General features: G+C 38.0%; 1 protein-coding gene across 1 annotated transcript; it reads left to right on the top strand.

The window, feature by feature from the left end:
- The first annotated feature begins 1,209 nt into the window (after window positions 1-1,209).
- LOC590744 (GTP-binding protein 8) lies at window positions 1,210-21,011 on the top strand. Its single transcript, XM_790338.4, has 8 exons — window positions 1,210-1,540; window positions 3,392-3,640; window positions 4,401-4,541; window positions 10,179-10,277; window positions 12,318-12,448; window positions 16,921-17,020; window positions 18,442-18,560; window positions 20,292-21,011. Exons 2-8 carry the CDS (start codon window positions 3,446-3,448, stop codon window positions 20,371-20,373), a joined length of 867 nt encoding a protein of 288 aa, XP_795431.2. The 5' UTR covers window positions 1,210-1,540; window positions 3,392-3,445; the 3' UTR covers window positions 20,374-21,011.
- The last annotated feature ends 3,403 nt before the right edge of the window (window positions 21,012-24,414 follow it).

The raw sequence follows: 24,414 nt of genomic DNA, 5'->3' as shown, positions 1-24,414 counted from the left end.
TTTAGTACAAGAAAATGCATCATCATCATCGGGGGTGTATACCGTTTGAAATGTATTCGATAGCACTGTTTTGTTGTGTTTGTTGTTGCATCGTGATAGTGTGGGTATAATATCAAAACTTATTCATATTGATTGATTGATTTTTATTCGACAAGCTTCCAACATACAACAATATACAATAATAACAGATCAAAAAAAGTCAGCTTGAACAGGATAACCCACGAAAGCTCGAGAGCTTATTTCCAGTGGGGTCCCTTACAGACATGTATAAAATTAATAAGTTAAAATAGTAATATTTACAGACAGATAAGAAAATTAAAAGAACTACTTGTTAAAGATAATTATAATAACAACATTAAACTGATGATAGAAATGATATTAAGTACAAGAAGAAAAAGAAGAAGGAGAAGAAGAAAAAGAGGAGAAGGAAGAAGAGGAAAATAATGATGAATTTGTAGAATTTCTATAACGTACGAAACAAGTATATACAACATGAAAAAGTATGAACCGACAGTAGTATACCGACAGTAGTATACTTCTTCTAGGGGACACGTGCCTCCCCCCCCCCCCGCTGTGATTTTTTTGGGGGCCAAAAAATATATATAAATATCCTCTTACCCAGGCACGTAGCCAGGGTTGAACTATTTTAGACCCCTTTTTTTTAACTCGATGGATAACATGTTTGTGCCCCCCCCCCCCAAACATAAAACTCTGCCAACGTGCCTTCTCTTACCCCCGCCCCCCCCCCCCCCCCCTCCCCCGCTTATTCAGCGGCCGGCTGAGTCGTTGCGAATTTTTCGGCCCGATTTAAAAATGTTAACCCCCCCCCCCCCTTGAAGAAATCCTGCAAACGCTACTGATTTCACCCCATGCCATGTTGTGCTCCCCCCCCCCCCCCCCCGGTAAGAAATACCTGGATCCGCCACTGACAGTTGTGAGATCATCTGAAATCTTGCATTCACCATTCACATTGTCGACAAACGCAGTTTAGTCGTGCATCCAGTCAGCCCTATCAATTTATTGTTCAAGTTTAGGTCAATAACATTATTCCAAAGTTGCATACGGGCTTAGAATATTTATTAAACAGTTTGTTGTAAGTTGCCAATATATTTCCAGTGAGCCATTTTTCGTGTGCCTTTCTGAAAGAAAAAAATTAAAAAATGACGCATACAACTTAGGCTAGTAGTAGGAAGCTGCATGGTAGTAGCAGAAGAAATGTCGAAGCTGTCCTAAAGAAATAGATCTAGAATCTAGATGACAAAACTCTGTAGACTATAGATTTCGAGGATAGAAAATGTCCTGCTAGCAATGTTTAGCATCATGCTCCTGGCCCTGCAAGTGTTATTGAGTTGACGAACTGAAACCAAGACATTAGATTATTAAGGAATAATAGCGTATTCAACTGTGTCTTTGAGATATTTTGCAGGCGCCCGCGGTAACCTAGCCGCCTGGACGCCAGCAGAGAAGCGCACTACGACTAGTGACTGGTATGGTTGGAGATGATCGACATCGTGATCGTGCAGCGTATCGTCTGTAAAGTGTAAATATAGTGAATTTGGCGCTAGTGTAGCAAGGTATCCAAAATATAGCCTACTAAATGAGTAAAACAGACCTCAAATTTTAGACCCCAAATTTCGTGTTTATCATTATCTCTAGGGTTAGGGTTAGGGTTAGGGTTAGGGTTAGGGTTAGGGTTAGGGTTAGGGTTAGGGTTCTAGGGTTAGGGTTAGGGTTAGGGTTAGGGTTAGGGTTAGGGTTAGGGTAATGATGACCACAAAATTTGGGGTCTGTTTTAGTAGGCTATATTTTGGATACCTTGCTACACTAGCGCCGTGAATTTGATTGTATGAATAGATAATTAAATAATAAATATTAAATAATGAAGGCGCTTGTCCAGAAACATATTCAAAATTTGACCTGTAAATCTATAGACTATGTAGATTACTGTAGGCCTAACTCAACTGAGTACTCCGGTGTGGAGATACCCCACTAAAACATACCCAAAATGAAGTAAACATTCATCAAATGTGTGAATAAAGATCATGAGATAAAATTTGTTATGTTTATTACCTGTTACGTGTCAATTTTCTTGTTATCTTTGGAGTATATTATCAGAAAAAACGTTAATATTACACTTTTTCACAGGTTTCACTGCAAACCGCTGCACAATACAAGTCCATACGGATGGTGGGTTGCGGGGGGGCGCGCGCCTGTGTGAAGTTATTTTCCGTAATGAGGATCTGAGACATTATGGTATTGGTAGATAACTTCACACAGGCGTGGAGATACCCTTCTAAAACATACCAGTACCCAAAATGAAGTAAATATTCATCAAATGTCCAAATAAACTTAATAAAGGTCATGATTTAAAAGTCAATATGTTTGTTACCTGTTTTGTGTCAATTTTCTTATCTTTTTCGGAGTAGTTTTCATAAAAGTAAGAACAAATACTTATAATATGCACTTTCTCACAGGATTCACAGGAAACCGCAGCACAATACAATTACATACTGTCCCGACGGTTGGGTGCGGGCGCGCCAAGTGTTAAAGGTAAAGACCAGTTATGGTCATGCGATTGCATTGTGAAAGAAACGTTGTGGAATCGATCAGAAAAGGTTGATCATCTAGCATCTGCAAGGTTCTGGAATCATCAAAATGATAAGAAATTTGGCCTTTTCTTTGTAAAGTTACAAGCACTATACACAGAAAGATGTATATGGGACTACCCTATATCTCTCACAGACCATGAGAGAAACAAATTTACCAAATATATGAATTAGTAGGCGGTTTCCCGGCAAATTTGTTATCATCATGTATTAGTCAAAACATATTCTTTCACATGATTGGTAATGAGAGCTTCCATTTCATTTTTTGAAATTGGGGCGTTTCCAATTTATGATCGCTAACTCAGTAACTGAACGCGCCCGCCCACACCGCACTGTCGGTACGGTATGCAATTGTATTGTGCTGCAGTTTGCCGTGAACCCTGTGAGAAAGTGCATATTATAAGTCTTTGTTTTTAGGAAAAATACTCTAAAAAAAGATAAGAAAATTGACACGAAACAGGTAACAAACTGACAAACTTAACGACTTTTAAATCATGACCTTTTTTTTGGACATTTGATGAATATTTACTTAATTTTTGGTATAGTAGGGTATCTCCACGCCGGAGTTATGGGTCAAAGTTTGGATAGACGGCAAGCCATCAGTTGCCACAAAGTGTCGATCGTAAACTGTTGAGTTTTGGTGTTTGCCACAAGGTGACTGCATCTGTAATGGAGTATATAGACTTAAGTTTTTGGACGGCATGCAACTGTCATTTTTATATTCTATGGATTGATTATTCGAGGAAGAGAAGTCTTGTTGCTTCTACTATTTTTCTTTTATATAGTTCACTTGTAAACAGCGTCTGGCATATAGACGGACTGAAACCAGAGAAGCAAATATGCAAGTTTGTCCAAAGTGTACCCGTTTTCTTGCGAGAGAGCAAAGGAGAAGAATTTTCAGCCTGGATGCCCAGCGTACCCTGTGGATGCGGGAAGTGAGGCTTTCTGGGTCTGGTGGTCAAGATGTCTTGAAGAAGGAGGCTAATAATCCACTGTTTGCAGCCAATAAATATGTCCAGCATCCCATCTTCGAGGTACTTTTTAATGTGGCAGATGCCTATATCCTTTATGATTTCTGAAGAAGTCTTTTCTCTCATAAGACTGGTACTCAATTTTTTACAATCACCATAGGTTATTGCGAGTATAATTTACTTTTTAAAGTTCTTTTTGTCCCTTCCCATTTCCTATTTATTAAAATTCTCTTAATGTGTATATTTCAAATTTCAATTTGAACTATTAATTGTATGAAATCCATCAATAAGTTAATTTTTACTCAGAATATATTCAAAGTGGGCTGAGGAAATGTTTTTAGCAACAGTGTAGAAAAACGATATCATATGATTACTGATCTGTCCTTTAATGTTTTCTGGTTGTTCTTACGTCCTGTTCTCGTGATCGCGTTATCTCAAGAACCAATTGATTGATTACCGTCAAACTTGGATCATGCGTGTATATTGCAGAGCTAATAAAGTGATTAGATTTTGGGGTCACAAGGTCAAAGGTCACAGGGCTCATTATATATGCAAAATTAGCTCGTGATCGCGTTATCTCAAGAACCGGATGATGGATTACCGCCAAACTCAGGTCATGTCAGTGAAAAAAATACACGGAGGTGCGGTGCGAATTAGCCCCCAAAATGCTAAAAAGAGCCCCCCAAAATGTGCATAGAGTTCAATGCAAAACAAATTAAAGAGTGTTATTTTCATGCAAGCAAGCTTGAACAGTAGCCCCCCCCCCCCAAAAAAAAAAAAAAAAAATGAAAAAAATGTAAGTATTTTTTTCCCTGATTTTCAGGACAAAGACATGATATTTAGACCGACGGAGACCGAGGTTCAAGAGGCAGGCATGCTCTTTGAAAATGGCAGGACGCACAAAGTACAGTTTGCAAAGGCAGCTTACTACCCAGAACAAGCCCCAGACTACAATCTTCCAGAGGTGATTTAAAGTCTTGATCAATGTTAAAATGTTACCATATTGTTACTATACAGTAGGTTTGTGGGTGTACCATGTGACAGATAGCAGGGCTCGAATTACCCACCGGCAATCGGCAATTTGCCGCCATGCCCCTCTCACTGGCCGGAATGCCCTTTTCAAAATCAAACCGTTTACGGCCACAATATTTTAATCCACAAAAGTTTTGCCGACATTATAGTCATCGTAAGCCAACCCGACTTGTAATGTTCAAGGTTTTGTTGCCCATACGGAGCTCTAAAAACAATGATAGTCGGCAAGGTTTTGTTGCCCCTCCGGAGCTCTAAAAACAATGATAGTCGGCAAGGTTTTGTTGCCCCTCCGGAGCTCTAAAAACAATAATTACCGGAAGGTTTTGTAGCCCCTCCGGAGCTCTAAAATCAATGATAGTCGGCGAGGTTTTGTTGCCCCTCCGGAGCTCTAAAAACAATAATAGTCGGCAAGGTTTTGTTGCCCCTCCGGAGCTCTAAAAACAATGATAGTCGGCAAGGTTTTGTTGCCCCTCCGAGGCTCTAAAAACAATAATTATCGGAAGGTTTTGTAGCCCCTCCGGAGCTCTAAAATCAATGATAGTCGGCGAGGTTTTGTTGCCCCTCCGGAGCTCTAAAAACAATAATAGTCGGCAAGGTTTTGTTGCCCCTCCGGAGCTCTAAAAACAATGATAGTCGGCAAGGTTTTGTTGCCCCTCCGAGGCTCTAAAAACAATAATTATCGGAAGGTTTTGTTGCCCCTCCGGAGCTCTAAAAACAATAACTACCGGAAGGTTTTGTTGCCCCACCGGAGCTCTAAAAACAATGATAGTCGGCAAGGTTTTGTTGCCCCTCCGAGGCTCTAAAAACAATAATTATAGGAAGGTTTTGTTGCCCCTCCGGAGCTCTAAAAACAATAATTACCGGAAGGTTTTGTTGCCCCTCCGGAGCTCTAAAAACAATGATAAGTCGGCAAGGTTTTGTTGCCCCTCCGAGGCTCTAAAAACAATAATTATCGGAAGGTTTTGTTGCCCCTCCGGAGCTCTAAAAACAATAATTACCGGAAGGTTTTGTTGCCCCTCCGGAGCTCTAAAAACAATGATAGTCGGCAAGGTTTTGTTGCCCCTCCGATGCTCTAAAAACAATAATTATCGGAAGGTTTTGTTGCCCCTCCGGAGCTCTAAAAACAATAATTACCGGAAGGTTTTGTTGCCCCTCCGGAGCTCTAAAAACAATGATAAGTCGGCAAGGTTTTGTTGCCCCTCCGAGGCTCTAAAAACAATATTTATCGGCAAGGTTTTGTTGCCCCTCCGGAGATCTAAAAACAATAATTACCGGAAGGTTTTGTTGCCCCTACGGAGCTCTAAAAACAATAATAATCGGCAAGGTTTTGTTGCCCCTCCGGAGCTCTAAAAACAATAATAGTCGGCAAGGTTTTGTTGCCCCTCCGGAGCTCTAAAAACAATGATAAGTCGGCAAGGTTTGTTGCCCCTCCGGAGCTCTAAAAACAATAATTACCGGAAGGTTTTGTTGCCCCTACGGAGCTCTAAAAACAATAATAATCGGCAAGGTTTTGTTGCCCCTCCGGAGCTCTAAAAAGAATAATAGTCGGCAAGGTTTTGTTGCCCCTCCGGAGCTCTAAAAACAATAATTACCGGAAGGTTTTGTTGCCCCTCCGGAGCTCTAAAAACAATTATAGTCGTCAAGGTTTGTTGCCCCTCCGGAGCTCTAAAAACAATAATTACTGGAAGGTTTTGTTGCCCGTCCGGAGCTCTAAACACAATAATAGTTGGCAAGGTTTTGTTGCCCCTCCGGAGCTCTAAAAACAATATTTATCGGCAAGGTTTTGTTGCCCCTCCGGAGCTCTAAAAACAATAATTACTGGAAGGTTTTGTTGCCCCTACGGAGCTCTAAAAACAATAATAGTCGGCAAGGTTTTGTTGCCCCTCCGGAGCTCTAAAAACAATAATTACCGGAAGGTTTTGTTGCCCCTCCGGAGCTCTAAAAACAATAATTACCGGAAGGTTTTGTTGCCCCTACGGAGCTCTAAAAACAATAATTATCGCAAGGTTTTGTTGCCCCTCCGGAGCTCTAAAAGCAACAATTACCGGAAGGTTTTGTTGCCCCTCCGGAGCTCTAAAAACAATAATAGTCGGCAAGGTTTTATTGCCCCTCCGGAGCTCTAAAAACAATTATAGTCGGCAAGGTTTTGTTGCCCCTCCGGAGCTCTAAAAACAATAATTACCGGAAGATTTTGTTGCCCCTACGGAGATCTAAAACAATAATTATTGGCGAGACCTAATTTCCACTATGGAACTCCTAAATTAATTGGCGGGACTTAATTGCCGATACGGAGATGTGAAAGAATGTCTTCATCCAAATGACTGAAACGTTTGGCACAAAAACCGTAATGACTCAGGCTTAGTTTTTCAATCCATCCTTTTTATTTGAACCAATCAATATCGGGAAGTTTTGTTTACCCATCGTTGGTTCAACATCTTTACTTCGCGCTGTGACCCTTTTTGGTGCGTTTTCACAGTTTTTAATCAGTGAAAAACTTGGATTTTTCTCGGGAGGAGGGTCTGGAATTAAATCAGAAAAGGATTAAGAGTCGATATAATGGTACAAAGAATCGTCTTCTTTCCCATACGTTTTAATTAAAACGTCATAGCTTCCGCCCATCGCGCGGGAGGGGTGTGAATTGAGTTCAGAAAAGGATAATACCGGTAGTCGAGATCGAGACGAATCGTCTTCTTTCCCTAATAATTTATTAAAAACGTCTAAGCTTCCGCGCTTCCCTTGGAATTCAGAAAAGGATAAAGAGTCAAGAACGGTACAACGAATCATCTTCTTTCTCTAATAATTCAATCAAACGTCAAAGGGGGAAACTCCCCCCCTCCAGCTCCCCCCCCCCCCCAATTTTTTTTTGAAAAGCATTTTAAAGAGAAATAGAAAGAAAGAGAGCAAGAAAGAAAAAATAGTTAACTACCAGTTTCTCAACAAAATAAGGTATCAAAAATTGCTCATCTGATCGTAATTAAACGCCTAAAACCCCTGAGCTTCCGGGGGCTCTGCCCCCGGACCCAACCAAGGGCCCTTTGGCAGGCCTCTGGATACTCATCTGACTGCAATTTAGTGCCTAAAACCCTTGATCTTCAAGGGGCTCCGCCCGCTGGACCTCACGCCAATCAGTGTCCTGCCAGTGTCACAAATAAAGTATAAAAACATGTTCATCTGACCGTAATCAAATGCTTAAACCCCTGAGCTTCCGGGGGCTCTGCCCCCTGGACCCCACTGGATGCTAATCTGACGGTAATGTAATGCTTTAAACCCATGGGCTTCTGGGGGCTCCGCCCGCTGGACCTCACGCCAATCAGTATCCTGCCAGTGTCACAAATAAGGTATAAAAATATGCTTATCTGACCGTAATTTGCCTTCAACCCATGAGTTTCCGGGGGCGAACAAGGTATCAAAAGATGTTCATCTGACCGCAGGCACGTAGCCGGGGGGGGGGGGCAGTGGGGGCGCCCCCCAAAAAAGCCAAAAAAAGCCAAAAAAAGAGAGGAGAGAAAAGGACGTATGAAGAAACAGGAGCAGACAAAAAACATTTTTGAAATTCAGACAAGGATTAAGAGTCGAGAACGGTACAACGAATCGTCTTCTTTCTCTAATGATTTAATGAAACATAAAAGCTTCCGCGCTTTGCGCGGGAAGGGGAAAACTGTATTCATGCAGGCGAGGATTATTTTCGAGAACGGTACAACGAATCGTCTTGTTTCTCTAATAATTAAATTAAATGTCAAAGCTTCCGCGCTTCGATCGTGCAGGAGGTGGGGTAACTGAATTTAGATAAGGATTAAGAGTCGAGAACGATACAACGAATTGTCTTCTTTCTCTAATGATTTAATAAAACGTAAAAGCTTTCGCGCTTTGCGCGTGTGGATGGGGGGGGGGGAACTGAATTTAGACGAGGATTAAGAGTCGAGAACGGGACAACGAATCGTCTTCTTTCTCAAATGATTTAATGAAACATAAAAGCTTCCGAGCTTTGCGGGGGAGGGGGGGAGGGGATGAATTTAGACGAGGATTAAGAGTAAAAAACGGGACAACGAATAGTCTTCTTTCTCTAATGATTTAATGAAACGTAAAAGCTTCCGAGCTTTGCGGGGGACGGGGGGGGGGATGAATTTAGACGAGGATTAAGAGTAAAAAACGGTACAACGAATCCTCTTCTTTCTCTAATGATTTAATGAAACGGTTTTTTATGTCTGTATTTTGGAGCAAACCCCCCCCCTTTTTTTTAAATGAAACACACACACAAAAAAATTATGCCAATGGCTGATCTAAAAAAGGTGACCTCACCCCCCCCCCCCCCCCACCCCACCCCTCCCCCCACTCCAAAGGGAACAAAATGTCAAATTTTCGAATTTCGAGACCAAAAAACAAAAAAAAGTGTCCTCTTACCCCCCCCCCCCCCCCCCCGCTTATTCAGCGGCTGGCTGAGTCGTTGCGATTTTTTGGGGGGACAAAAAAAAAAGTGGGCCCCCCCCCCCCCAAGGAAGAAATCCTGGATCTGCCCCTGGGTGCACAAACCCCCCCCCCCCCCTACCTTGAAAACAACGGCGTGAGGTGATTTTACGCGCACTTTCCACGTTGGCCTTAGTGCCCCTTAGGATAGATTTGTGCCCCTTTCGGTGGATTTGTGCCCTCTCAAAAAAGTGGCCTTGACCCAAATTTGATGTAATTCGAGGCCTGAGATAGTCAACCTGTTCGAAACATTGAGCCACTCATCCTCTCCAAGTGCTATAGTTCTCCTTAGAACTATATGCTAAGAAAGATAACAACAGTCCTTTTCAGGACTACACACCCCCAAGAAAGATTACAGAGTCAGAGTCCTTTTCAGGACTCCTCAACCCCCTCTCTCTCTCTCACACATGGTGCACCCGCAAACCTACTGTACATTATATCTACATCACCATGCAAGCCGACACTTATAAGCAGCATATTGTTACTGTTTAAAAAAAATTCCATTCTAACTTCAATGTTTTTTTAACACAAAAGAAGGCCTGCATGTATATGCAATGCATGAAATATATTTCCAACCTATTTTATTTACTGCATAGTTAATTAAATGAAAGAAATCTTAACATGCTATTTTGCATGTCTCACATCTTACTTTATGGTTTACGAGTTAAGAGTAGATATTCTACATATTGGTGATTATACACCAAAGGGCACTATAACTCAATGGAGCTACAGAGCGTTTTTGAAAGTAAGGGGCTGAGCATGCAGAGGATCATTATACAAATAATGCATGGCCCAGCGTGCGTTAGTGGTAAATGCAATGCACGCAAGGTTTCATTAGATTAGTGCCGCCTCTGTGCATGAGCCGCTTGCGGCAAGTTCACAGTGTGCACCATCTGAAGAAACCGAGCGTACAACTGCATTTACATTACTGAGTACGCACAACAGGGTCAAGTGCGTTATTTGTTTCATATGCATCCTCCTCCCCCCCCCCCCTCCCTGGTTCTGTGTTAACTCAGAGAACTACTCGGGAGGTAATCTCTTCTTCCTCTCATGAGACTCGATCTTGAACTACGTGTACATTGTCATTGTTTTTTTTAAAATATAGATTGCTATGATTGGTCGTAGCAACGTGGGCAAGTCCTCCTTGATCAAGGCTCTCTTCTCAAATGTACCTGGCCTGACTGTCAGGACATCAAAAACTCCAGTAAGTTTCTCTTAAGCTTGATGCCTCATTTAGTAAAACACCTTTCAAACATGCTGTGGCAAAATGAAATGGCTTACCGGTACCTCAAAGGGTGCGTTGTGTTGAACGCACCAATTCGAGTTTAGAATAGAATTTTAAGAATAGAAATTTAAGCTTTTTTTATTGAAATAATCAAAATTAAAACAGATAGAAAATTAAATAAAACTACCTGACTCGGGTAACAGGCCGCATAAATCAATTGTGCTCAGATCCCCACTGGTTTACGTGTGCGAGTGCGGACACCATACAGTGCTTTTTCTTTGGCTCACATATTGGCTCACATTGGCTCATTTCGTATTTGTTGACGTCTGTTTCTGGAATTTATTACATATGAGTTGGGCAAAATCAGGAAGTTATATGTCCATATTTTGCATGAAAGGGTTACGATTATTGTACTTAGATTGCAAAACTATTTTCAAGCTCACTCACACATGATATATTGAGACACTTTCAAGGCTAGTTATTATTTCAAGTTCATGTACAAACGTCAACAGCTTCAATATAAAATGTAAGTTAATCTCACTTAAATCCTTGGTCTGGTAACAATTATTTGCCCATTGTTGTGTATTGTACTACATTTTCCATAACAATGAATTGTTATGCAATTTTCAGGAAAATGTCATTTGTTATATTTGTTATATTTATGCTTTTATTAACTGGACTAGACATTTGCAAATTCATAAAACGTTAATGTACTGTACATACACTATCACCAGCAAGCAAGTTCCTCAACAAAGAATTCAGAAATTAAACAACATTAGCCTTTATACTGTTTCATTAATGAGATATATCTTGAATCAACTCAGACAGAGTGATGTTATAGAACAACTTACCAGTTCTAAATGTTCATTTTCTTCAATAAACCTGGGAAACCTCTGTCTTTATAGATACACATAGTGTATTACTAAATTTGGTGCCTGGCCTAACGGTGTTGGTAATGGTGTAGGCCCGTTTGAGACTATATATATATAGCCTTTACACTGTTTCATTAATTAGATATATCTCAACTCAAATCAGATTGAGTGATTTAATCAAACAATTTACCAGTATTAAATGTCCATTTTCCTAAATAAACCTGGGAAACCTCGGGTCTTTATAGATATACATAATGTATTACTGGTACTAAATTTGGTGCCGGGATCAATGATGGTGGCACTAATTTTTAATGTTGTAGGTTCGTGTTTCATTAATGAGATATATCTCGACTCGAACCATATTGAGTGATGTTATCGAACAACTTACCAGTATTAAATGTCCATTTTCCTAAATAAACCAAGGAAACCTGGGTCTTTTTAGATACACAAACCGGATATTGCTATTTTCAATTCTCTGTTTGTACTTGGCTTCATGGGGTAATTCTTTCTTTACAATGATTCTCTTCATTTCCTGACTAATACTTACAAACTTACTTGTGTGCTAGTACATGTGTATATACGAACGACGCACGTTTGTGATGTAGGGAATAACACAAATTCATATATCCACTAAACTTGGTGCCAACATACATGTATGCTACCAATAATGGTGGTCTTCCATGAGGCCCTGTTAAACATAATGAGGAACAATAGTTTTTAAAATATATATATTATAATAATAACAAAATCATGAACATAAATTCATAACAGCAATGAAGAATAAGTAAGAACATACATGTAAACATATATGTACAAAGTATTTGGTATCCTTGTAATGAATGAATGGTTTGTCTGTTTTGTTTTGCTTTGCTTTTTTGTTCAAGAAAACGTTGTATATTTATAATATCTTTGTGTAACATTATAGTATAGACGGTAATTATTTTTTTATATCCAACAAAAACTAATTGTTAGCATATTTTGGTATATATTAGACTTTGAAAAAAGGCAACATATACTTTTGAGAATTCATAAAAATAGTATAGAAAGTACTAAGATTAAGCAATTGTGCATCTCCAAACACTAATGTATATTGACTATTTCTACCCTTTTATCCTGTGTATTCTTGTATTTGACTTTGTCTTTGAAGGGACACACAAAGCTTCTGTTATTCTACCAAGCTGGTTCAGCGTTCAGTCTGGTTGACCTTCCAGGCTATGGGTTCAGGCAGCCGGAAAACTTTGCAGTTACGGCTGAAGGCTACTTGAGGACCAGGAAAAAGTAGGTTTATATTGATGATGATAATACAATACAGCTGAAACTGAAAGTTATTTGATATATTGTTTTATATGACCATGAAAACATTCAGGAAGTATGTTTATTTATCAATTTATGTAACAATGCCAATTTAGAACCAATAGAATGAAAAAAACACCGCTCTCATAATACAATATTTGTTCACTTGGTCATGGATGATCTTTGATTTTCTTCAAGGCCCTTTTGCATAAAAAACATAGCTCCAAAATTGAATCCCAAATACACAATTCTGATATGTTAAAAATAAAGTTGCATTATATTTTTTTAGCAGTGCTTGAACCCCCAAAAGCATGTCTTTTATACTGTAGTGCTGTTTGTTGTTCTGAGATCTTGTGGATGTTTTCTCCCATTCTTATCCAAGATGTATTTTATGACATTGAAAATGAGACTTTGTGGAGGGGGGGGGGGGGGGGGGGGGGGGGGGCTATGAATAGCGGTGATGCAGTGTCATAGTCGGATGGTTCAAACACTTGATGGGAGATGGGGAAAGTCATAGCTTCAAACCCCAGCAGTGTCTCTTGATAATTAAGACATTAATCTCCATTTGCCACTCTCCACCCAGGCGTCAAATGGGTAATAATCAGTAATAACATTTTCACACTTGTTTTTTAACCCCGTACTTTGCTTAGCCCTGTACTATCCTTAACCCCGGACTAACATTTTTGCGCTTTTCACACATGCTTTTTTAGTCCTGTACCAAGCGCCTACCCAGGAATAAGAAAATTCGTGCTGTTCTCTCTGCAAATCGTTAGCCTCGTACTAGCTGTATAGCGTGAACATTCATTAATTCGCTCCATTGCTTAGTACAATTCTATTTTTCGTTTCTGTTCTCATTTATTTGCTTGGCACCGCAAATGCGGAGTTAGCACTGGTATACTGTTTTAACACTGGCAAAAATTTGCTTAACCCCGGACTATAGGTGGGCTTAACGGAGGGTCTGAGCCCCACCTGTAGTCCGGGTTAAGCTTATTCTACTTTCTGTTCAGACACGTATTAGTAGAGTCTGTGCTGGCAGACTGGTGAATAGGTACCAGTAGAAAGAAATTCCTGGAATTGGATGCTGTGAGCATCAAAATTTTAATAACAAAATCAGAAAATGTTGTTTCCCTGAAATGTTTGGAACTCTGCTTCAATGAAATACATATATTGCTGGTACTGGCATTTGTGTGCAAGCCAGTACATCAGTATACTCCTCTTCCAATGCTTGACGGTAGTTTGCAAGCACACATTGATTCTTATCAGTCACTGTAAACAGTGTCTGCACTATGAAGACTAGCCTTACAGCATACTGCATAATATAGGCTCTCTACTTATAAAGTCTCTGCTTTAGGAGTTGTGGTAAAGTGTCAAATTAGAGTCTGTGCCTGCAGACTAGCTTGACGGTTGGGCCCCATACTTTTGTTAGCCCTGGGGGGTGTTTCACAAAGATTGTAAGTTGGACTTAAAAGTTATAGAAAATCATTAGCATCTATGAAAATATTTTGTAAAAGTTATTTTAAAAGGCATAAAATGTTGATTCAATTCATTTATATTTTTCTATTGTCAAGGAGATTTCATGTTCTTGATGTGAAATTCATGAAAAGTCTAAAATACTTCAATTTTCGCTTTTGAATATATTTTTTTTAAGGCTACAAACGGCTCTCCATAATTTTTAAGTCTAACTTAGAGTTAAGTTCAACTTAGGATCTTTGTGAAACACCCCCCTAGACTAACTTTTTGGCTTTTCACACACGCTGTTTTAGTCCTGTACTTTGATTAAGCGCCTATCCCGGGATATTCGATAAGAAAATTCATGCTCTACTCCGGAGTTGCGGAGTTAGCCCTTCTTTTTTGCAAGGCCATCTAACCCCGTACCTTAGGGGGGTCTATTTGCTATTCATAAGGGCCTTTATTCATAAGGACCCCTATTCATAAGGACCGCTATTCATAATTCACATTGATGGTCACTTCTCGTAAGGACCGCTATTCATAATACGAAATGAGGGTCTCTATTCATAATACGAGAAGAGGGTCGCTATTCATAATTTACATTGGGGGTCACTACTCATAAGGACCGCTATTCATAATACGAAATGAGGGTCTCTATTCATAATACAAAATGAGGGTCACTATTCATAAAACAAGAAGATTTAGGTCAAATAAGATGCGATTTTGCGACCGTAAGGCATTATGCAAACGGTGGCGTCCCCTATATTATGGCAACATCAAAAATTTAACCCAAGGTTAAATTTTTGAATTTTTAATATAACTCTGAAAGTATAGGTTCTTATTCAATGAAATTTTGACTAAAGGGTTATCAAGTATCCCTTATCATGTGAGTAGAATTTCAGGTCACAAAGTTAAGGTCAAAGGTCATTTCAGGTCAACAAATTTAGACTATGTTGTGGCATCAACATCAAAAAACTTACCGGTAACCAAAAGTTGTCCTAATCTCAATTTTTTTTATCATATCGAATTGCGTAATGCAGGCGAGACTGCCGAGAGCATTTCCCTTGTTTATGAGAAGCGACCCTTAAAGTACAAGTCCACTCCAAATATAACTTACGTAATTCATTACTTTCTTATTAGTTATCCGATTTTGCTCAAACTTTTTATATTGGTTCGTCTGATTTTTCTGCTTCTATTGAAAGTAAGTTATTTTTGGAGTGGATTCGTCCTCTAATAATAATAATAATAATAGGCATTTCTATAGGGACCCTCATGAATAATGACCTAACTCTATATTATGAATAGCGACCTTTTAGTCCTATTATAAATAGCGACCCTTATTTTGTATAATTAATAGCGACCCTCTTCTCGTATTATGAATAGCGACCCTCATTTCATATTATCAAAATTGACCCTTTTCCAGAGGTGCCAACCAGTACGATTTAATCGTATTTAGTACGATAATAAGAGTGGAATACGATAATACGATATCACCTCTTAAAATACGATTTTTTTTTCAAACAAAAAGTTTTTTTTTTTTTTTTTTAACACCCATAAAAAACATGGAATCGCATTAAAACATGAACAAGTAAACCCCCGCAGCCCCAACAAAAACTTTGCTTTACAATTTTCTCTTAAAATTTTGATGAAAGAGTAAATATTTTACTTGACTGTACGTACCAGTATCATATTTTTCTGCAATTTTACTGGCCCGGGGCCAACCGGCCATTGGTAGTGTCAAGTTTTCGTGAAAATCTGATTTTTTAGGATACTCAGTCTGTTTTTTTGTGTCAAGAGGTTGGCATCTCTGCTGCACTACATTATTGCAGATTTTTACAAGAGCCATATTGTGAATTCAGTGCATCATTTTATATGGAGTGGCTTATAGTCACTTGTGTGTGAATCTTCAAGGTGATTTTGTGGCTGAAGCAAGAGCTTGGAACTAAAAAGAACTGAGTTTGCAGTTTAAACAAGGTATATAGATGAACATGTACAATTGAATATGTTTTAAAAAAACTAATTACAGCAAAAATATGGTCTTTACGGTATGCATTTGCGCTGCGTTACGACATCAATAGGATTTTAATAGGTGTAAGGAAGGCCGGTAAAAAAATACTAATTTTGATGGTAAAATACTAATTTTGGAGATGCTGAGTACTAATTTGTACTTACAAAGGTTGGCAGCTATGCTTTTCTTGTATTATGAATAGGGACCCTTATGAATAACGACCCCGATTTTGTTTTATGACTAGCGACCCTCTTCTCATATTATAAAACCTTCATTATTTAATGAATACCGGCCCTCTTCTCTGATTATGAATAATGACCCTTATGAATAATGACCCTTTCCTCAAATTATGAAAAGCGGACCTTATTAATACAAACCTTATGAATAGCGGACCTTATGAATAGCGGTCCTTATGAATAGCGACATTGTCCCACTTAAGGTGGGGCTAGCCTAACTACTTTGGTAAAGTTGTGTCTGAACAGAAAGTGGGCTAAGCATAGCCCTGGGGGAGGGGGGGGGGGGGGTATTTCACAAAGACTAAGATCGACTTTAAGCTGGACTTAACTATGGCAGGCCATTAATTCATGCCACTATTTGCTCTCGCCATTACGATCTTCAGATAATATTTTTTTCTTCAATAATGAACTATCAAAAAATGTAAATTCTGTAGATTTGTAACCATGATTTGTACATCCTTTGAGAGACCAATGCCAGTAAATGGTGAGAGAAAACAGTGGCATGAACGGCCTGCCATCGTTAAGTCCAACTTAAAGTCGGTCTTATTCTTTGTGAAACACCCCAAAGTGGGGTTAAGACCCCCTTTAGTCCCACCTATAGTCCGGGCTAAGCAAAATTTGACCAGTGTAAAAAGCATGTACATGTAAATCGTCTTCTCAATAAGCTACAGGTTCCTAAATGGTCTCTTGTCTGTTTGGTGTCAATATTTTTGTATAACTGGTCACTGCACTGTAGTGGTATCAATTGTCATCATTTCATCCAGCTTGCAGATGCCTTTTCTCTTAATTGATATACACGACGGCTTCCAACCGATGGATTTTACAGCAATCAAGATGCTTGAAGATTTCTCCCGACCATATTCAGTAAGTTTGATTTGATGTATACCAACTCCAAACAGACTGATTTTTTTTTCCCATAGGGTTAATGTAATATCTTTGGTTTTGTATTGTTGTGACTTGGGTAATACCATGGCAGCTTAATTGGGTTAGCTTGCTTTAAATTGCATTGTTTAAGTTATGTAACCATTTGTTGTTGTTTGAAGAAGAGAATTTTTTCCGATATATCTATATTTAAATTTAACTTTCCTAAAAACTTTTTTTAAATTTTTATTTTCTTGAACTTTCCTAAAAACTTTGTGCAATACATTTAACTTATTACCATGTGAATATTGTAAATCGAAGATTTACTTCTAATGAACAAACTTATCTTTTATCATTCCAAAGTTGAGTTTTTAATTTGAAATGTAATCTTTTGCAATTTCTCATCTTGTCTTTAGATGTCTACAATGGTTTTAAATTTGAAATAATCGCCAAACTCCTGGTGTAATTTGAACAACACATTTTTCTAAAACTCACTTTTGAACTCTTTGGTTTTCTGCTTATATATTTTATATTTGATTTTTAATCTATGTCAAACTATGTTCATTGTAATTGGTATGTATATTTTTGTAATTTTGCATATTTTTATCTGTGAATTGTATCGCAATTCAGCCTTTTACGGCTGCGAAGATATTTTTTAATAAACCTTGAATTGAATTGAATTGAATTGAGCTTGCACATGGCTGGATGGTCGTAAATGCCGGTATGAGTGGATTAGGGGCGGTCTAAGTTTGGGGGTCCCGAAGGGCCTTAACTTTAGTTAACTATATTTAGGCCGAAATATAAATGGGCTATTTTGCTCTCAACTAATGAAGTAATCTAATCCTCTATGCCCTGGATCAAGAGATCCTGTCTAACCAGGCAGTCACAAACATTGAAAGAAAGCACGATGTTGATTTTAATAAAGGCATTGTAGACCCTACACAGATGGTTTTATCTACTTGAGAGCCTAATTTTACTGTAACACAAAGTCAATACCCTGTGGGGTGATCAACGCTTGATCAAGGCATTATTTCGCAGTCGATATATATTGTTGGCGGGTTGAGGGTTACAATTTGGTTTTAGATTAGTTTTACATTTAGGGTTAGAGTGCATATATGCAGTGTTGTTAGGTTTAGGGTTCCAATAGGGTTGTAGGTTAGTTTTATGGTTGGGGTAACCGTACAGTGTTGTTGGGTTTAGGATTCCAATAGGGTTTTAGGTTAGTTTTATGGTTGGGGTAACAGTACACTATAGTAAATTGTTGTTAGGTGTATAGGTTCCAATTGGGTTTACCGGTAAGGTTAGTTTTATGTTCGGGGATAGAGGACCTGCAGTACAGTGTTGGGTCCTGAATTGAAGTTAGGAATTCAGATAAATGTAGTTGGCTCTTGACTGATTTGATTTAATATTATCTGTTATTTTAGTTGATCGTCACCAAGGTGGACAAGGTATCACCGAGGAAGCTTGTTACATCTCTCCTGTCAATCCGCGATATCCTACAAACCAAGACCACTACCTGTCTACCACAACCATTCCTCGTCAGGTAGGACACCTTTCTTTATCGTACAGGGTTTCTGGGTATCCTATAAATCAGGGGAAACCTGGAAATAAGTTCCCTTGTCTTCGAGCCAGGCTAACAATGTCAGGGAATGTGCAACAACAAAAATCAATCAAATTAGGAAAAAAAAGCAAGGGAAACCTGGAAAATAATTTCCTTTTTTTCAAGTCAGGGACAAGTCAGAGATTTAAATCAAAGCATAGGTAATTAGGGATTTCTCTTGATGAAAAATAAAACAAGCTGTCAATGTATTGTAGTTTGTCTCATGTCCTAACATCATCCACTGGATGGATGGTTGGCTGAGGTTCGTGTGTAAAATACCCCTTGGAAGTTTAAAACTTCAGGGAAGAATCAGGAAATTTGTGTTTATGAAGTGATTAAAACCTTGTAATAAGGAGTCTTGAGCTTTGATGAATATGATTACTATAATAATTACCAGTATACAATATAATTCTCACAAATTTAAAGGTAATGCAAAGTAGTATTGAAAGAGTAATGATTCTTTAAAATGTTGATATATTTGGATGCCCCTGTGGATGTAGGCACTAGAAAATTTAGCCCCTAAAACACTTCTGCTTACAAGAAATTTGGATAATCAAAATTTACTGGTGCTCCTGGTAAATTTCAAATATTTCAAATAGCGCCCAAGGCCATTCCATGGTAGCTGCAACCATGAAAATCTCAGAATATGTAGTTCTGGTATATGATTTCCAAACAGGAATAGCAAATCAAGCGATTGTAGGCAAGAAACATTGTTTTAAAGCTAAAGTAATATCAGTCTTCAGAGGGAGCTATACAACAGAGTTTATTATTTACAATTTCATCACTTTAGACTCGATTTCAACCGCGACAACGATCATTGAATACTGTTAAATCACATACCGGTATGCTTCCAAAACGTATGTTTTTTTTTAAAGACTAAAAATAATGATACATGTATCTGCCCTGTATGATTGAGTCTTGAAGCTCTTTTCATTCTTAAAGTTTATGGGAAAAAAAATTATTTAGTAAAATGGAATTGAGAGTTATTTGTCACTTGTGGATTTCCATGTCTTATTGCATAATTCTCCTAAATGCTCGAAGGGACAAAGCAAAAAGTACTACCGGGTATGTACAATGCTATTCTCCACTCCTGACGACGGATAGTCAACCTGTTCGAGACGTCAAGCCACTCATCCTCTCCAAGCGCTATAGTTCTCCTTAGAACTATAAGCTAAGAAAGATAACAAACACAGTCCTTTTCAGGACTACACACCCCAAGAAAGATTACCAAGTCAGAGTCCTTTTCAGGACTCCTCAATCCTCTCTCTCTCTCTCACATGGTGCAACCGCAAGCCTACTGTATAAATAATTATTTGTTGGAGGGGGGGGGGGTTTGGTTGGTGGCAGAAAAAATATTTCCACCCATTCTTTTAGGGGTTGACTTGATGTCCCAAATACTTTTGACTGATATTATTACTGTACAGGTATACTATACATGTACCTAATTTCTAGAGATGTACGCTACTGCAGAAATGAAAAGAACAGTGAAAATTGTGAAAATCCATCCTAAAATTTGATGGATACTGGTAGAGTATTAAAATGAATTACAGTTCTCTCTTGAAATGCCAATTGTTTAGGGGGCTAAAAGAGAAATTTGACTTTAATAATAATAATATGGATATTATGTTGTTAATCCTAGTTTATCATTTTCTGTTATTGTTTTTTCTCTTACAGTGCTACAAAGATGAAGGGGATAGCTTTTCTGCGGAGTTACATAGCGCATCTTACAGGGAGTGTCAGGGTATCGAACAGATGACACCAGCCATAACTACAAATTATTCTATGACTATACACTAGGTATTGTACAATCAACAACCTGTGCTCATCCATGCAATGTACGCAACTTCATTGCCGCAGCAGCTGAATTCACTCATTGTCATAGGCTTTGAAATCTTCCCTTATATTTCATAGTGCAAAATTATTTAGTAAAAACTTTGTTTTGGTGGGGAAAAAATTAAAATGGACATCTTACCTCCAACTTCATCAAAACTTGAATGCAAGTTAAAATGAAGTTAAATGGACTTAATTACCACACAGTAAATGAAACTACATTTCCTTTGAAGGAATGTTTCACTGCTTGTGTTTGACATTGCTGCCCACAAAAACAAGACTAATTTTGCAGCATATACATGTTATACATGATAATGCTCAGTACATGAAAATGTAGAACCTGCCTTAGTTGCATGCAGTTTGGTTCATGATTCATGACAGGCAATAGAAATAGACAAAGAAAACAATAGAAGAATGTCATTGTGAAAGGAAGAGAAGTGTGCTCTCACATTTCAATTGCACTTCCTCGGACAAATATAGACTGCCATAAATGGTCTACATGTATGTTGACGTTTTATTTCCTGGTATGTGTTGAAAATGAAATAAATTAACCATGAGATCATTTCATTCGACTGGTGTGGTTTTGTTCATTGTTGCATCGAATGGGAGGATATAGTTGGGACAAGTGTAGAGCAGTGTTCCCACATAAACCACCGAAACAGAAATAATACTGAAAAGTGCTGAAAGATGTAAAGTTGTAACCCATATCAATGAATGCATACATATACATGTAGGGTTATTTAAGGAAAAATGTTGACTTATGAAGTCAATTTTTTTTTTCCGGAGAGGGGGGGGGGGGGGGGAGGAAAAAAAAAAAGTATAATTTAAAAAAACTGCAACATTTGTAAATCACTGGTATCGAATTAGAAATAAACTATGTTATATTTTATTTTTTCGGGGGGGGGGGGGGGCAGGGGAAGAGGGGGGAGTAACTACCCCCCCCCCTCCAATAGGAGGATATTGTTGGAACAAGTGTAGAGCAGCATTCCCACATTAACCACAAAAACAGAAATAATAAAAAGGGTTGGAAGATGTAAACTACCGGTATATCAATGAACATGTAGAGTGTTTAAGCAAAAGAGGTGCTCATAGCTATGCTTTGTTCATTTTGCCTTCGCTTAGCTTTAAATATAAGATATAGAAATTGTTTGTTTGGGGAGGTATTAATCTCCAGCACACTATTTAAAAGTGGAGCATTAACCAAACGAGTCACGCTTTGTTTGAGGAGGAAATAACATTTGTTATGTCTGAAGTTCACTTCCTTGTTTATATATAGAAACACTATACATTCATACAGCTTATGCACCGGTTCTCAAACTCTTTGACATGCAACGTTAAAGGCCAACAGCATTACTGAGCATACTTCATGTATAACTACCGGTAGATAAACATATAAATCTTCTTGATGGAGGTTCTGAAGGTCATATCAATAGTGCAATAGTAAAATTGAATGGAGTAAAATGGTTCTATTAATCAGTCATGTGTGTAGCCCTCTAATTATAGAAAACTGATACCGGTAGGCCTATGCCAAATCTGCTTTAATTTGGGAACCTTTGGAACTGTAGGAAATTGCTTTTATGTAAAGCCCATCTGACCTTTCCACTAAAGGAAAGCCTATGATATTCACCAGGTTGGCTTTACCGTTAATGTGATCTTTCTGAATCACAATCAGAAAGAGACAACATATATTTACATTTCATGTCTTTGCTATTTCTTTTTCTTCCAAAACCTGATCACAATCACATTGTGAGTTGTGCGGGCTTATTGAATTAACAATGGATTTGATTAATTTTGCTAAAGCAGCTGATTGTTGGCAAGCAGCTTTATTATTACATTAAAGTGATAAAATAAAGCAGGATTAAAGGGCAAGTCCACTCCAAAAATAACTTACTTTCAATAGAAGCAGAAAAATCAGTCGAACCAATCAAAAAAGTTTGAGCAAAATCTGACGACTTAAAAAGATATGGATTTTTGATGCCATGAAAAACTTTGAAAATCACAAGACAAATTGGCAACTTACTCATGAGTCTGTAACGTCATTGCCTCACTACTTTGTCTTTATATTATAATATCAATTTTCCATTTCCCCCTAATAACTTTTTTCTTCACACCAGCATCCAAGTTATATTGATAGTAATATGTTTTTGTGTGGGTGCAATTTTGTTTCAGTTAAATCATGAAAAATGTGAATTTTGATAACCATTTATATAAAAATCAATAATTATGAATATACAATATTCAGAAAATAGTATCAATTCTACAAAGTTCATAAAAGATTTTGTGAAATTTCATACATGCAATATGAAACAAATCATATTACAGAGGCAAAGGCATGGGAAATGACGTTTTTTGGGGGGAAAAGGGAATTATTGGGATTAAAATTAATAAAGCAATTGATAAATAGTGACATGACGTCACAATCTGATAACCAAATTGGCAATTAGGGTAGTGATTCCCATTGTTCCATGGTTTTACATACTTTTTCAAAAACCGTAACTTTCTTATTAGTTATCCGATTTTGCTCAAACCTTTTTGATTGGGTTGTCTGATTTTTCTGCTTCTATTGTATGTAAGTTATTTCTGGAGTGGACTTTCCCTTTAAGAACCAAATATGATGGGGCCCCTCAAGCTTTGCAAAATTGGGGTTTTGTTTATATGATAGTGCATAAAATAATTGAATACAATGATTACAATCACATTGTCCTATATGGTTTAAGAGTTTACAAGGTCAAAATGAAATGGAAAACAATTCTTGGTGACCAAGGCATATTAAAAAAAAGAGGCTGACTGATAAAAGGCGATAAGTATTATATGCATTCATTTTTTGACCCGTTTTTAATGTTTACCCTTCCTATCAACTTACATGGATGCGAACTAAACCCAACAAATTCACCCCCACAGAAAAAAAAAACTTGATGAATAACACAGAGTCTCTAATACGCCTCACCGTACATGTAAATGAATTCATCAATGATCCTGTGACCTCTTTAACATCCAATTTCAACCCTCATCGGCCCAACGCTTATCATTTAAATTTCATCAAACGTTTTTAAATACAAAGATCCCACTATTCACTCACTTACTGGACCAATCTACACTAGTCGGATCTACGGTAGATCTGTCTAACGGTGAGTGAAAACGCACAACGATGCCAGAAAATGATCTTCTGCCAGTGGACTGATCCAGACCGATCTAGCGTGCAGGGTGAATCTAAACTGTGCCAGGAAGCGTACTTCAGCCGGAAGTGAGTGTGTTTTGGCGGGAAAGTAATAAAGGCGGGAAAGTAATATAAGAGAGTAAGAGATAACAAGAATAAAAAAAATAATATAAGGAGAGATAGAGAAAATGATAAAAACAAATAACATAAAGAGAAGGAGAAACAAAGAATAACATTAGGAAAGACTGAAAGAGAAAGTGATAAAATGATAAAACAAAGAAGGTGATAGAAAGAAGTAGAAAGAATAACATAAGGAAATGAAGAGAAAATGATAGAATGATAAAAACATGAGAGAAGGTGATAGAAGGGAGAACAATATTAAACACAAGGAAAGGAAGAAAGTGATACAATTATAAAAACAAAGAATAACATAAATAAATCAAAGAATAACATGAGAGAATGTTATACAAGGAAGAAAAAGAGAATAACACAAGGAGGAAGGAAAAGAAAATGATAGAATGATAAAAACAAAGAATAACATGAGGAAAGATAGAAAGAAAAATGAGAGAATTATAACAGACAATAATAAGAGAAGATACAAAGACTAACATAAGGAAAGACTAACATAGAGAGACAAAGAGAAAATGATAACAAGGGAAACGCTCTTGGCGATCTCGCCTGCATTACGCAATTCAATATGATGAAAAATTGAGGTTGGGGCATTATTCATAGGCAGGGTGGCCCATTAGCAGCCCCCCTGGCCCCCTCCCCAATGAAATCCTCTGAATATAATCCGCATTTTGAAGTGAA

This window comes from Strongylocentrotus purpuratus, unplaced genomic scaffold (assembly GCF_000002235.5).
Source record: "Strongylocentrotus purpuratus isolate Spur 01 unplaced genomic scaffold, Spur_5.0 spur5_scaffold_11, whole genome shotgun sequence".
Taxonomy (NCBI): Eukaryota; Metazoa; Echinodermata; class Echinoidea; order Camarodonta; family Strongylocentrotidae; genus Strongylocentrotus; species Strongylocentrotus purpuratus.
The sequence above is the reverse complement of the archived record's forward strand: the minus strand, read 5'-3'. Positions and strand labels throughout refer to the sequence as shown.

Excerpts from the sequence above, each read along its gene's own strand:
- LOC590744 (XM_790338.4), top strand. The coding sequence starts at position 3,446 with ATGCAAGTTTGTCCAAAGTGTACCCGTTTTCTTGCGAGAGAGCAAAGG. Across the intron at positions 10,278-12,317 it reads TCAGGACATCAAAAACTCCA|GGACACACAAAGCTTCTGTT; the intron begins GTAAGTTTCTCT and ends TTGTCTTTGAAG. Across the intron at positions 17,021-18,441 it reads ATTTCTCCCGACCATATTCA|TTGATCGTCACCAAGGTGGA; the intron begins GTAAGTTTGATT and ends CTGTTATTTTAG.